We start from the raw sequence: 15870 nt of genomic DNA on the forward strand, positions 1-15870 counted from the left end.
CTAAATGTACTCAACAATGAAGCAGCCATAAACTACTTAGCTAGATAATATACCACATTATTTGCAATAAATTACAACAAGATGTATTTACTTATGTGGATGAATATGAGATTAAGTGAGCCCCATTAATATATTTAATGTGACTAATGGTGATAATTTAACAATGCTAGTTTTAGCACTTTCTTGAATTTCAAACAGGCAGCAATTGAAGAAAAGTCCCCCAATTGCCAATGCACATTCGAAGTGTAGTCACTGTTGCAGGTAACATGACAGCCAATTTGCACAAAGCAAACTTCCACAAACGCCGAAGCAATAGTGATCAATCTTTTCTTTTTAAATTGTGTTAATTCAAGGCTAAATATTGGCCAAGGTGATGGGGATAACTCCCTGATCACCTTTAAGAGAAAAGCCACATGGGATGTTTTGAATTCACCTGAGATAGCAGATAGTTCCCTTTGTTTAACATTGCATGCAAAGGCTGGAAACTTGGCACTGCAGCACTTTCTTAAGCAGTGCACTCAAGTGTCGGCTTACATTTACCTGAAACCTGTTAGTCTTCCAGAACAAGGACTTGACTCAACTGATGTTGCAGTCTGGCACATTCCAAGTCCAGAATTACCTGCTGAGGGACGCACTAAAGCTTGAGGAAGCTGTTATGAAGGCGCACTGGGGAAAGGCCACTGTCTGAGGTCTTCCTGCTGAAGTTAACTGGAGCTCCATTCAGTTATCAGACCTCCTAGTGTCTCAAATGCATGTAAATATAATTGTGTATGTGTAAGAGATGTCCTTGGTTTTTTTGGATAGATTCAAACGCCAATGTTTGTTGTTTCCTTGATATGCTACTGCATAGAACTGAACTGCATTTGTCACTGTGTATACGCACACATACACACACACAAGGATTTCGTTATGAATAAAGTACATTTTTGAAATTAAAGTCAGCTAACATGTGTTGTGTTCAAACCATTAGAATGGAACTTGAACCTACAAAACTCTAACTCAAAGGCAAAAGGACTGCTGAGTTATGGCTGACACATAATGATGTATTGGAGGCACCAGAACTTTCAATTTCGTAAGAGGTTACATTTGGATTTGCATTGCGTTTCCCCAATAAGTGACTGCCTTAAATAAACCCAGAAGAAGCTTATCATAATTGGTATATTCCATTTATGCACTTCTCTCACATCTGACATATCCAATATTCAATTCTTGGTTGTCAAATTTCATAAAGCCTAATTATGAAATACCAATTTTTAATTGCAAGGCAGCATTAAAATGTTCAGGATTTGAATAGCATTTCCAATGCCTCTAAAGTTCTTGCTATAAAATAAATGCAATTATATTTGTGGCCATTAGAAATTCAGATTATATTTTTACAATTAAAACCACAAGTAATAAAAAACAAACATTTTTATCTGGAGAAGTTATTCAAGAAAATACATTTATCTATTCAAATAAATGGACTTCACAGAAATTTAAATGCTGTTCAGATTACAATTTAAGTCTCGTACAGCTGCATCCAAAAGTATATCGTGCTGAGCAGATTAACAAAACTCAACTGTGATAAAGACAATTGAGTTTCTCAATTTTAGTGGAATTCCACTAGCTCCAGCAGGGAAGGCCTGATAACATCCTATCACACACGAAGATCCTCACTGATGAAAGAGCAGCGCTCCGAAAGCTTGTGCTTCCAAATAAACCTGTTGGACTGTAATCTGGTGTTGTGATTTTTAACTTTACCCACCCCAGTCCAACACCCGCACCTCCATATCACATTGTTATTCCTTAAAAGGTACAATAGAATAATATACTCACTTTATAATTTGATCGGATCCTCCTTTGTGATAATAAATCGAGCCGTTATACACAGCATGTCCACAACCATGAAAATAACGGGTCAATGTTATGGTCTTGAAGTTGCTCCCAATTTTAAGTGCCTCTAAATCTTCATATTCTTTAACTGTCAATCCTGTAAAATTTAAGAGCTGGTAACAAATCTTAAGAATATTAGTAAGGAAGTTTCATCACAGGTAATAAGAAAGGCAAATGGGATTTTGGCATTTATTGCAAAAGGAATTGAGTATAAAAATAGGAAAATGTTTAACTATAAAAGGCATCCATGAGACTGCACCTAGAATATTGCATACAATTTGGTCGCCTTACCCAAGGAGGGATGCAATTGTTTAATGCAGGTTCGATGGAGTATTTACACTTTTGTGCAGCTGAGTTTTTGGCAGGATTCCAAGCCTCTGACCTGGTCTAGTAGCCACAGTGTTTATGTGGTAATTTCAGTTCAGGTTATAGAGTGGTACAGACTGATCTCAAACCTCTTAACCTTTATGGAAAATATCAAAGCCCAGAATGCCAGATTATTTCAGTGGAGTTTGCTACTACAGCCCTAACACTGAAATATCTCACACGATCTAGGGTAAAACATTGTGATAACCCATACTTTGTCCAGAAATTAACTCAGGTTTGAAGAACCTGATTAGCAACATGCTAAAATATATAGCTACACTAAACTTAAAGAGTGAATGGGAGTAAACATCTTCCTTATTATTTACTCATGTTTTGATACATTAAAAGGAAAAGTAAACCACATTCATTTCTTTCAAAGGAGAAGATGCTATGTTGATGTATGATCCAAACATTTTAATCTGTAACATCGTTGATTAGACCTATTTATAAATATATTTGGGAAAAGACACTTTGCAAAGCAAAAGACACAGGCTACAACAGCAAAAATGTTGCATTTGCCAAGGACAGAGTATTTAGATGGAGACTTCCAATCTACAAGAGCCTTTTGCTCAGAATAATGACCACAAGATATGGTTTGAGCTGTGTTCTAGGTTAAGTAGACTTGGAACCTGCCTCCTCACCCTGCCCTGTAGTAATCCCATAACCGGATGTGGTTTGGTGGCCATTAAATAATCAAGGATGCTTTGTAGATAAGGGGAGCAAAACGACTTCCACAGAAACTGGGAACATGATTTACACAAAGTCATTTGAAGATCTTCATTCAACATTCCATCTTAGAATCATAGAATCCCTACAGTGTGGCAACAGGTCATTCAGCCCATTAAGTCCACATCGCCCCTCCAAAGAGCATCCCACTCACAACTACCCTATCTCTGCATTCCCATGTCTAATCCACCTAGCCTGCACATCTTTTGGACTGTGGGAGGAAACTGGAGCACCCAGAGGACACAGGGAGAATGTGCACTCCACACAGACAGTCACCCGAGGCTGGAATCGAACCCGGGTCCTTGTTGCTGTGAGGCAGCAGTGCTAACAGAGCTACTGTGTTGCCCCAGTAGTCCATCGTAATCGGCCTGCACATCTTTAACTTCTCAGGAAAGTATATATTTAATTCTAACAGATATTTTAGTAAGAGAATTGTGAATATTGTGGGATAACAGAAACTTATATTGCAAATGTTTTCAGTACATTAAAATAAATGAAAGCAAACCTGAAAAGTGCTCCACAATCCAAATTTTTCCATTGTTCTTCGATGCAGGGTCCTTCATCCATGCTCCAAATGTGTTTTCAATCCTTGTCACATTGTAAGGGGCATCCACGGATTTTATGATGCGTCCTAAAGAAGGATATTACTTGAGCATTAAGGTAACAGCGACCACAATTCAATCTCAAAATCAAGATGGAAATGGTATGAAACACTACCAGATTTCATCGAAATGGTGCTTAGTGCTTTTTGTGCCGACATCCGTCTGATTAAAGTGTCATCACTTGATGCAGCGTGAGCTTCATCTAAATGTAAACAAAAGAGTGAGGCTTGGTCTGATAAAGGTGTTCTGATCAAATACCAAGAATTCAGATTTCTAAAGCTGGTTCATAATGAGGAAAGTATTACCGTGACTGACTGTGTTCTGCTGATGGCGAGACCTTCCTTTGGAACCTGGTGGGCCAGGAGGTCCTACAGGACCTGGAGGTCCTGCTGGCCCTGGGGGTCCGGGAGGGCCTCTCTGACCTGAGGTAAGAAGATTGAACATGTAAATCTGTGCCGTAAACCTTCAGTAACAATCTGCATGGTATAGAGCTCAACTGCAAGGGGATGGCATCACAAACAATATTCACTTATGAAAAAAGCAACCACCAAATATGTGCTTTGACAAAGGGTCAGTTAGACTCGAAACGTCAGCTCTTTTCTCTCCTTACAGATGCTGCCAGACCTGCTGAGATTTTCCAGAGTTTTCTCTTTTGGTTTCAGATTCCAGCATCGGCAGTGATTTGCTTTTCACCAAATATGTGCATTCCTTTCCTGCTGTTTACCAAACCGACAGCTTTTAGTGGAAATGGAAACAGAAATTGCTGGGAAAACTCAGCAGGTCTGGCAGCACCTGTGCAGAGAAAATAGAATTATCATTTCAGATCCAGTGACCTTTCTTCAACTTTTAATGGAGCTGCATTATTGAATCTACGTGATGTTCCATTTCAGACTGAGCTTCGGTTCATGATAGGAGCTGCTCTGTCAAAAGGGAAAAGAAGGGTTTGCATTTAAAACAATATTTTTCACCACCTCAACATTTCCCAAAACAGCACAGCCAATGAGTATCAGCACAGTAGCCAACCTGGACCTTGGAAGCTCCCAAAATCAGAAATGCAGTAACGCCAGTTTCTTCCTTGTGATATTGATTGAGGGATAAACATTAGTCCAAGTGCTGGGGCATCGTTGTTGAAATAGTGTTTTGCCATCTTTGAAGAGGCAGATAGAGCCACAGTTTAATGCCTCAGCTGAAAGGGGTCAGCTCTGCAGTTCAGCAAGCCCTCAACTTTGGAATGCAGCAGTTGGCCTTAATTTTCTTCTCCTTAAATGCCTGCAGTGTAACTTTGTCCCAAAGCTATAGTGTTCAGACATAGGAGTACCACTGACCAGGGGACAATTTTTTTTTCTCAGGGCTCCGCTTGAAATTTTCTCAAAGGCTATATTTTTCTTTTAGGATATTTATTGCCATCTGGGGGCTACTTTTTCATTCTCAGTAACTCATTCATCAGTTGATGCCAGAATATAGCAATAATAGTTTTCTATTTGTGTTGATGTATATTTTGTCTGACAGGCAAACAAAATTAGTAGACTTCATCAACAGCCTGAACACTTTTCAGTTCTCCATTAAACTCAAAGCCACATCATACAAGGAAACATGCATTTTCTCTCTGTCAGAGTATTTAAACTGACATAAGAACAGTCATAAGTTAACAATGGTTATCAAAATAACTGACACACTTGTACATATGAAAAGCCATCACCCTGAACACACCTTCCACAGCAAATGCATCTCCATTGCAGATGGACAAATACTGAAACATTTTAAAGGCAAAAGGCACACCCCTATAAAACCCTCTCAAAGGCATGATTTGGAGTTGCCGGTGCTGGACTGGGGTGTACAACGTTACAAATCACACAACACCAGGTTATAGTCCTGAAGAAGGGCTTATTCTCCTGTTCCCTGGATGCTGCCTGACCTGCTGCGCTTTTCCAGCAACACATTTTCAGACCAGGTTATAGTCCAACAGATTTAATTGGAAGCACTAGCTTTTGGAGCGCCATTCCTTCATCAGGTGGTTGTGGCAGGGACAATTGTAAGCTATAAATTCTGTGCTTCCAATTAAACCTGTTGGACTATAACCTGGTGTTGTGTGATTTGTAACTCTCAATGGCAGCACTGACTGACCTAGCTGCCCACTGCTCTTCCAATCATATGCTGCTTTTCACCCAGGTTAGTGAACCAATCAGCAGCAAGCACAGGACAGAACCAGCTTCTGATTGCAGAAGTGCCTCCTCTTCACTTCCTTCCATTCTATTTAACGGTATGAATTTTCTCTGATTGGTTGCCTCCATGCCTGAATATGCCCAGGTGACATGGGGGCTTACATGGTCAGATTGTGGGGTGACCCCATGGTTAGCTCTGCTGGACAATGCCAGGCACCCGGGTTTGATTCCAGGTGATTGCGTAGAGTTTGCACATTCTCCCTGTGTCTGCGTGGGTTTCCACCGTGCTCCAGTTTCCACCCACAGTTGAAAGATGTGCCGGTTAGATGAATTGGCCATGCTAAATTGCCCAGGGGCGTGCAGGTTTGGTGGATTAGGCAAAGTTATGGAGATAAGATGGGAGGGTGCACAGGATGATTTTTCAGAGGCTCAGTGCAGTCTCAATGGGCTGAATGGCCTATTTCTGTACTGTAGAGAGTCTATGATTTGCCTATATGTTTTGCAAGGTGCCATGGGTGAGATCTCATTTTCTACAAGGCAGTCCCTTTTCTAGAATGAGACCATCACCAGCCCCACCCTGATGCAAAGAACCCAGGGTCACTTTGGGACATTAATTTCATTTGTAAACCTACCCCAAACAAACATCCTGATGCAACTCAGTAAATTTGGGCTAGCACAATACTAGGCAGTTGTAAAGTAAGAAGAGTCTGGAGCAGAGGCTAACACATTAGTTTTGCGGATTTCAGAGAAGCACTCCACAAATATAATTTAAAGCTTATAATTCTTGGTCTTTGGCTGGCCCTCAGTAAACTTGATTGGAGAATGCACTCCACACTGTGTCATCCTGATATAACAATCAGGGTCATAAATATGTCATCAGACTTGGACACACTTGTTGTCTGAATGTATCAGCTGTGTTGCAATAGACCCCTGGTGGAAAAAAAGCTCCTGGGAGCTCTTGTGGTGTCATGGTACTGTATTCTCTGCTTCAGGAGTCCTGCTCCAGAGCTGTGTCACAGTATCTCTGACAATTTGATCAGAAATATTGCTTAAAATAAATTTCCAATGGCCAACGAGCCACCACAAGCGTGACAGAAAGATTACCAATTCCATTTACCACACATTACTATCAAGCCAATGAGGTTTAAATATGCTACTAAAATAGAAAAGGCGAACATTGAGTTTCTCCCAGTCTCCCATTGTAACTTTAGGAATATTTTGGCTGTAATCCTGGAAAATCAGCTGTTTTTTTTTTGCCACTGAGGCCTCCTCACTATGACTTTCACCAATAGCCCTGTGGAAATTCTGAATGTCACACACTGGCTGTGGTATTAGTCAATACAGAAACACTGACTACAGTTAAACACTGGTTCCAAAACACTTTTACACCTTCGAATGTAAAGGGCATGATATAAATACAAAATTCTCTCATCTTATTTAAAGAGGTTAATCACACTATGCATTATTCGAGAGGGTGGATTAACATTCCTACCATTACATTTCTCTGTTTTAACAAAGACATGAACTGTTTATTTCGACCTTTGCTAACATGACCGAAAAATTCTCACTATTGCATGAACATATTTTCTACTCACAAGAGCCACAAAATTGAATTCCCGTTTTCGTTCATAGAGTCATACAGCACAGAAACAGACCCTTCAGTCCAATCTGTCTATGCCAAACATAATCCCAAACTAAACTAGTCCCACCTGCCTGCTCCTGGTCCATATCCCTCCAAACCTTTCCTATTCATGTGCTTATCCAAATGTATTTTAAACATTGTAATTGTACCCACATCCACCTCTTCCTCAGTAAGTTCATTCCATAAGCAAACCAGCCTCAGTGTAAAAAGATTTGCCCCTCACATCTTTTTTAAATCTCTCTCCTCCCATCTTAAAAATGTGTCCCCTAGTTTTGAAATCCCCATCTTAGGGAAAGGTCAACTACCTTTAACCCTATCTATACCACTCATGCTTTTATGAACTTCTGTAAGGTCACCTCTCAACCTCCTAAGCTTCAGTGACTAATACAATGTAAAATGTGTGATTTTACATTTATATACTAACATTGCATTTTTTTAAGAGTTAAAGGATTTATGTTTAGATTTTAAAATTGTGGCAGGTGAGTGTTGGTCTATTTTTGTGAAGGGGTTTAAAAATTGACTAGGTCAATCTTTCCAGAACAATGATTTCAAACCAATCTGTACTTGCTGCAGTGCTAATGGAAGTTTGGTTATATTGTGGGGATGTACCACAGGAGAGAGACAACATTAAGCCATTACCTTAGCATAATCTAGGATGACTACGGTTTTTTAAATGTAGTTCAAAAACGTTTGGGTTTAGCTTGAAGGAGACCTGACTGCAAGATGCACGTATAGTCTCCCCTCAGAAATGAAGGTTGGTTAGAACATTTAAAGGAATAACTTTATTAACTCAGTGAAAGAGTTTAGATTGTGGAACTTCCAGACCTAAAGCATTTGGTTAGAACGCTGTAGATTCAAAGCTGAGCACATTTAAGTTCTTAGTTGAATGATTGGTCAACGCTCACAGTTAATGGGATCAGAACTGAGAAGAAGCTGTTAGTCAAACTAAAGATTTAATAGGGAAGGAATTTATTTGGTTTTTAGAATAACTATAAAATAATGAGTGTTGGAAAGTAGATGGGATTTTACTTTGTCACGTGTTTTGAAATATTTCAAATTGTGTTATATGTAGATAGCTTGGTTTGATTTACTTTACTTTTTATTATGTGATTAACTTTTGTTTTATTTTTAAAACCAAATCTGCAGAATCATATGCTCATGTTTCTGGGATGGATTGCCATGTTATTTTTTTTAAGAAGTGTTCCATCAATCCAGGTTTAATTGTAAGATCTGACTTGTTCAGCAGTAACATCAACTGGGATCGGAACACTATAACTTGTTAATGTGCTTCATAAAGTCTGAAAATTTACATAAGAGGATATATCGTTATATCTGTTGCAGAATGTAAAGAGTCATAAGAGTTTAACGTAACCTCTCTGTTTTGCAACACTAATAATCTAAAAATTGGTTTGAGTTGAAAAGCAGAGATGTTACAATAAACTCTGTGACTCTTTACATTCTGTTACAGATATAATGGTAAATCCTCCTATGTAGATTTCAAGTAACTCCCAAAATAAAAGGAAGCTTAGGGCTGCTAGAAACTTAGTGGTTCTGCAGCTCAGAACCATGGAACTGATGAACTAATAGATCTCAAAAAGGTTCCTGCTGTAGCTGTCAGCACCTACATTTATCTGGAAATCTGCTCCTCCTGGACCCATCCAAATAAAGTTACATTTCCTGTATTATTTCGCTGAGCCATCCCTTGTCTCAATATCTGACACAACTAGTCAGACCTTTAACTTTTCACCTATATCTGAAAATGACTCTCATTAAACTAACTTGGGATGTTACTGATATGACTAAGGAATGTGCACCACTCTCTGCCATTTCCACGTCTTTTATCAGGTTAGGTCACAGCTTCTGCAAACACCCTTCTGTAAGGTTGTGAGATTTCTTTTCTAAACAGCCTTGACTTGGACAAATCTAATCGTTAATAAATTCAACATTTTCAAAGATATTATTAGTAAATATTGAGGCATAACTTTAATAGCTAGACACTGGATATCTCACAGTAAGGAGCAAAGATTTAAGCCCTTATCAAAGCAAGGTGATTGTATACCTTCTAAAATGATCTCGTTGTAAGGCTCTCCTCTTTCACCTTTCGGTCCCCGCTCACCCTTGGCACCTGGTAACCCATCTGAACCAGGAGGCCCCGGGTCACCTTTCTCACCTTTTGGTCCCACATCTCCAGGTTCCCCTTTTGGTCCAGGCACAGCTAAGATTAGACAAAGACATTTTGTTTCAATATAAATGCTAATCAGCTGATTATTTTGTTATGGGAACACAAGCGTTTATGTATAAACGTTACAACACAGTAAGCTTGCAAGTCACAAAGGGCTTCTCAACAGAACACCTTCGTGACTAATGCCTAATCAATGATTAAACCAAACCATTTCACTCAGGATATAAAGTTAAAAATCACACAACACCAGGTTATAGTCCAACAGGTTTAATTGGAAGCACACTAGCTTTTGGAGCAACGCTCCTTCATCAGGTGATTGTGGAGGGCTCGATCGTAACACAGAATTTATAGCAAAAATTTGCAGTGTGATGTAACTGAAATTATACATTGAAAAATTGATTGTCTGTTAAGTCTTTCATCTGAGATAATACAGTGAAAGAAGTGAAACTATCACTGTATTCTAATTGCAGAATAAAGCCAGCAGCCTGGGTTCAATAATTTTAATGGCTGTGGGAGCTCATGCCTCCTCACCTCACCTCCTGCATGTGGAGTGGTCACCCTGAAGCTGTACATAACCAATTGTTTCTGTCTAATAAAGAGTGATGTCCTTTGTGGATTATAGCTCCTCATGTTTGCTCTCTCCTCAGCAAAGACTGACCCATTGCAAATGCACAGGGACGACTGTTCCTCTGCCAAACTACTGAACTGTACAAGCACTTAAAAGATTCAGTACCTTTCCGAGCCCGTTTGCCTTCCTTTCCAGGTGGTCCCGGAAGCCCAACAGGTCCATCTGAACCATTAACTCCTGGCAATCCATCTAAACCTGGAAGACCTTAAGGGATATTTGAATTAAATACATAGCAAACACAATGTCTAAGATCAAAATCATGACAAAAGCCAGTTAAAATTTCTCAGCTGTTTGAGAAACTAATATTGAAGTAACTAGTTAATAATTCTTACCTGGTGGTCCAGCAGGTCCTGGTGGGCCTGTTTTATACAATGTAAAGAAGCAGATTTGGACAAAATTAATGAAAAAGAAGAGTTTTCATAACCAGTATTAAATGCAAGTACATTACACCATGGCCTTACTATAAGGGAAACCTCTTAGTACAAACTAATGGAATTATAGTGGGCAATCAAATGGAGTAAATATTGATTCAACAGAGGATCAGATCAATTTTTGATTAGCAAAGGACAGATGGACTGATTATTGGTTTAAGGAAAGCTTTTGAAAATACTCAGTGGGCTGAAATCACACATGTTCCGATATTTTTGCAGCAAATTTCTCACTTTCTTTCCTTTCCTCATGCATGGGCTCTCCCCCCAAGCACACACCCTTCCTAACTCGCTCCAATCTAACCAGAGAAATAAGATGGCTCACAGATTTCTCCAATACAGACAGTGCATGGCGACATACCGAGCTAAAGCTGGGCTAATCCCAGAAACGGTGGGAGGATGTCATGACTGGGCCATTTAAAGACTACAACTGGCAAGGGGGGGAGCGGGAATTCAGGGAGAGTCAACCATAGACTTTCCAGTGAGCTTACTTCAGGCTGAGGCAAGAGGGCAGCTCAAATTGGGGATGTCTGTAACCAGGTTAATGATGCAACTTCATCACCTCCCCAAGCCAGCTCCCATTACTTCATGGGAACACTCACTGAGGCACCTCATCAAAGAGGCTGCACTTCATTTGGACCAATCCTTTTGATGATGCATTTCCAAATAAAATTATGACAGGTTTCCAAAGCTTTGGAGTATTTAAGGATGACCAGCATTGGTTGGTAAATAGCAAGTCACGCCTAACAAGTTTAATACTATTCTTTCCAGATATAGCAACATGTATCAATAAAGAAATCACAATAGATTAGATTAGATTAGATTAGATTATTTACAGTGTGGAAACAGGCCCTTCGGCCCAACAAGTCCACACCAATCTGACATACTTCGCACAGAGGGTAATTTACATATGGAATGCACTATCTGTAGTGGAGGCAGGTTCAGTTGAGGCATTCAAGAGGGCAGTGAATGATTACATGGATAGAAATCATGTGAAGATCTGGTGAAAAGGCAATAGGATGGCCCAGGTATTAGGACCACTGCAAGGCCAATGGGCTGAATGGCTTCATTCTGTGTTGTAACTGTTCTGTGATTCTTTGATTCTATTTATAGATTGTCAGAAAAGGCACTTGTTAGTGCAAGAGAGTGTGTCTATGATGGACTGCTGCTGTCCACTCTGACAACGGCCCCACAACAGTTTCAAGTCAACTTTGTGACTCCACAAAAAACACTGCAGCCCCATGCCAACCCATTGCCCCCCTTTGTGGACCTTCCTATCAGCTTGGTAGAGAGTCCAATATGATAGACACAAACCCAATGAGCTCTGCCATGTATCCAGCCAAAAGCAGCTCACATGGCTTGCTCCTCAAAGTGGATCAGAACTGCCATCAGTATTAATGGGGCATTCTGTGCCAACTCACCCATATGGGTGCCACTGAGCAGTACAAAGGTGATGTACGTTGGGCCTGAAAGGGCTAATACAGAGAAGCACCATCAGCCCCACACATTATGATGATGTCAGTTGGATTCGTAGGCAGATCTGCTTACCAACGTGAAGGAACGAGACCACAAATCCTCCAAGTCTCTGGAACAATGGCTCTTAGGATGTGCAAGATGTGACTCATTGCTAACATGAAATGAGGTATAGCTCATTAATTATAAAAAGATCTTCAAGTTAGACCAGGAAGTGGTTCCCTTGACCACACTAGACCAAGCAAGTCCTACACTTAAAGAAAATGGTGACAGTTGCTCATACAGTGTAGTAAGTTGGTGTTCCCATACAATCGAAGAGGGCCTTAACCAGGCCGTATGAGCCTCCATCACAGAATGGAGGCCCAGTGCCAGAACCAGGTGGATGCTGTGACCACCTACAGAAATGTCCTTGTAGAGATGATGGTGAACAATGTGGACTCAGCTAGTTATAATCAATCACTCTTATGGCAGCTCAGGAAAATATTGTGAGTGAGACCTGACCATGAAAATGCCAATGGGTCCCACACTGACTCCTCCAAACAGTCACAGCTCATTACAAACCCAATTTACAGTAGAGCTGTAAAATGTCCCTAATGTTTCTCATACAGGATAATCAATGCTCACTGGGTTGCTTCTTTGATGTTGCAATCTTGTGGGTTTTTCTAACACCCTCCCCCTTCCCACACCTCCCACCGGCTGAATGGAACATTTTTCTAATACGAATTCGAGAACTTTCTGAACTTCGAATATCTGACCTCTCAAATTCAAAAGAATGTCAAATACTGAGTGAAACAAACAGACAGTGTTGTTTAAATTTGAATTCTTTCTCACACACATTCACATTCTCAAGCACACAAGTCTGTCTAACATTCATGTCTGCACCTCACACGTGCTTTCTCATACTCGTAATAATCTTTCAAAATCAATTTGATATTTCACTAAATGGCAGTGTATATTTAAATGTTGTGTACTAGCTCAATTTTAAAGACAAGCTAACGATTAAAACTATCCAAAAAATACCTATTTCCAACATAAACACAATTATATATTAAGTATAGGGCATGGGTTTAAGGTGAGAGCGGAAAGATTTAAAAGGGACCTAAGTGGCAACTTTTTCACACAAAGGGTGGTGCATGTATGGAATGAGCTGCCAGAGGAAGTGGTGGAGGCTGGTACAATTACAACATTTAAAAGGCATCTGGATGTGTATCTGAATAGGAAAGGTTTGGAGGGATATGGGTCAAATGCTGGCAGATGGGGCTAGGATTAATTTAGTATATCTGGTCAGCATGGCCAAATTAGACCAAAGAGTCTATTTCTGTGTTGCACATCTGTATGACTCTATCAAATTAAGTGTTCACATTTTTTGTTATCATCTATTTGTTGTTTCCATGCTGACAAATGTTTCTCAGTAGTTTCATTCGTACCTTAACCAAAGCATCTAAGTGTATAGCCCATATATTGTTGCTATCTGAATGTTCACACATTTAGGCATTACCTACTGTGTTCATTTCTGGAGTAAATGATCTAAAACAAAGATTGGGGAGTGAATGGACTGATATGAAAAGTTATCCAATTATCCAAAGTAAAACACTCCTTAATAGTGCCATATATAAGTGTGTGAAATAGTGTGCCACAAATATGGAAACTTCATTTCAGTTTGACACTTCACTAAAGTCTGTAGTTGAACATGTTTGTGTGTGCATGCAGAGGTATAGATGTGTGAATATATGCGTGGCTATACTGTACACATATGAGTAAGCGTGTATTTGGAGGACATCGCTGTTGGTTATTTTGTCAGTTCAGGTCCTTCCAGATTGGTGGAAATCGAATCGTCTATCTTCCAGGTAAGAAATTCATGGAAGCATCAAAATTTACAAGAATAATAATATACCAAGCAGATTAAACTTAGAGAAATACTCTCAGCCATCAAAGACCTTATCACACTTTCCATGATGTTTGTATTAATGGACTGTCTCAAACTTCACAGCAGCCAAATCATGATAAAATAGACATGCAACCTCATAGATTGTTATGACAACCTCACATTAGCTGCCCCATTACAACTTTTACAACATTACCAAATTCTGCATAGTCCCAAAACAAGGCCCAAAGACCACTCACAAATTTTGATTTTATGCATCCTCTAAAACATTATCAAAACACTTTTCTTAAATAAACTAGCTATACTCATAACATTAAAGATCAATTCATACAGGATAAAAACACATCAAATGATTTCAATTTTCTGCTCAGATATTCCATCCACAGAGTTTTTCAGAGACATACCTGTTAAGCATATTCCCCTTGTGCTGTTGCACAAATCCATAAAAATTCGAATCTTAAGGAAAAATAACAATGGTTACAATAAACATTTCACAGAACATCACCGTTCTTCCAGAATTTCCTATTTTTGAACATCTAAAATTTATTACAGATTGTGAAATGGCTTAGATTCAAATAGCCATACCCACACATCTTCAAAACAATCTTTCCTTATTATCAAAGCTGTCATTATAAGGCAGCTTGGCACAGAGTTTGGTGCTCAGCAGCTGTAATATCAGAAAGATTTTTGAATGAGTTGGTGGCTTTTACAATATTAGCAGCTGCTGAGAGCTCTGATGACTTATCAAAAGGCCTACAAAAGTCATCACTCATTAAAAGAATCAGGTACTGTCCACTATTCATTACAATTCACCCATTCTGTCTAAAAGCTAAGTGAAAACGACAGCAAAGATGTGGGAGTGAAAAGGATATTCCTACCTCCTTGCTTCGAAGCAAAACGTTGACTCTTCTGGCAAATTAAGAGAAAGTGATCATCTAACCAAATTCACATCAAGGTGAAGTAAATCTTTTTTTGATTTGTGTATGACTTTTAAAATACAGGTACTCCGTAAAAGCAAACTGAAAAGTGTCAACAACTTTTAACATTCTTCTTTTAACAGTCGGTTCTGGAGCTTATGTTTCAACTGTTCCAACAATATTGAAGAGGACTACTGTAATTCTTTTAGATGATGAGATTTGTTGAGGAGATTCAGAAACATAAACAGGACAATTAAAAACCCAGACAGTGCTGCTATTAGGCAGATGTATAAATACCAATATGATGTACAATGGCTCAGTTTTAACTTGTTCCTTATCCACTCCTGGGTGACAGTAATACAGTTAAGGCTTCTTCAAGATTTTGCTTTTCTTTTATATTTGAAGGCATTCATTTCCAGAAATCACTAGCAAGGTGTGAGAGTTGAATTGGGTTTGTTTTCTTTTTAGTTTGCTGTTCGGGGTGGGTTCATGCAGCTTGAGGTTGCATTTTATTTTAATTCATTCGTGGGACATGTCCAACATTTATTGCCCGTCCCTAGTGGAGGTGGGCCTCAAGAAAGAGACTTTGTGGAGTGCCTCAGGGATGGATTCTTTGAGCAGCTGGTGCTGGAGCCGACCAGGGAGAAGGCAATTCTGGATCTGGTATTGTGTAACAAACCAGAATTGGTCAGGGACCTCGAAGTGAAGGAGCCATTGGGAAGTAGTGACCATAATACAATAAGCTACAATCTGCAATTTGAGAGGGAGAGGGTACAGTCGGAAGCGACAGTACTTCTGTTGAATAAAGGGAACTATGGAGCTATGAGGGAGGAGCTGGCCAAAGTTCAATAGTGCAATACCTTAGCAGGGATGACCGTGGAGGAACAATGGCGGATATTTCTGTGTATAATGCAGAAGATGCAGGATCAGTTCATTCCAAAAAGGAAGAAAGATCCTAGGAGGAGACATGGGTGGCCGTGGCTGATG

At 39.6% G+C, this 15870-nt stretch overlaps 1 protein-coding gene across 1 annotated transcript in view; it reads right to left on the minus strand.

Annotated features, from left to right (window-relative positions):
* Positions 1–15870, minus strand: part of gldn (gliomedin) — a 38496-nt gene that overhangs the window by 7777 nt on the left and 14849 nt on the right. The window contains exons 2-9 of the mRNA XM_043677369.1: positions 14371–14422; positions 10513–10539; positions 10286–10384; positions 9430–9585; positions 3872–3988; positions 3682–3768; positions 3470–3595; positions 1816–1969 (exon numbers count right to left, since the gene is read on the minus strand). Coding sequence (XP_043533304.1) covers positions 1816–1969; positions 3470–3595; positions 3682–3768; positions 3872–3988; positions 9430–9585; positions 10286–10384; positions 10513–10539; positions 14371–14422 — 818 coding nt within the window. The remainder of the gene's footprint in view (positions 1–1815; positions 1970–3469; positions 3596–3681; positions 3769–3871; positions 3989–9429; positions 9586–10285; positions 10385–10512; positions 10540–14370; positions 14423–15870) is intronic.

This window comes from Chiloscyllium plagiosum, chromosome 36, assembly GCF_004010195.1.
Source record: "Chiloscyllium plagiosum isolate BGI_BamShark_2017 chromosome 36, ASM401019v2, whole genome shotgun sequence".
In the NCBI taxonomy this organism is placed as follows: domain Eukaryota; kingdom Metazoa; phylum Chordata; class Chondrichthyes; order Orectolobiformes; family Hemiscylliidae; genus Chiloscyllium; species Chiloscyllium plagiosum.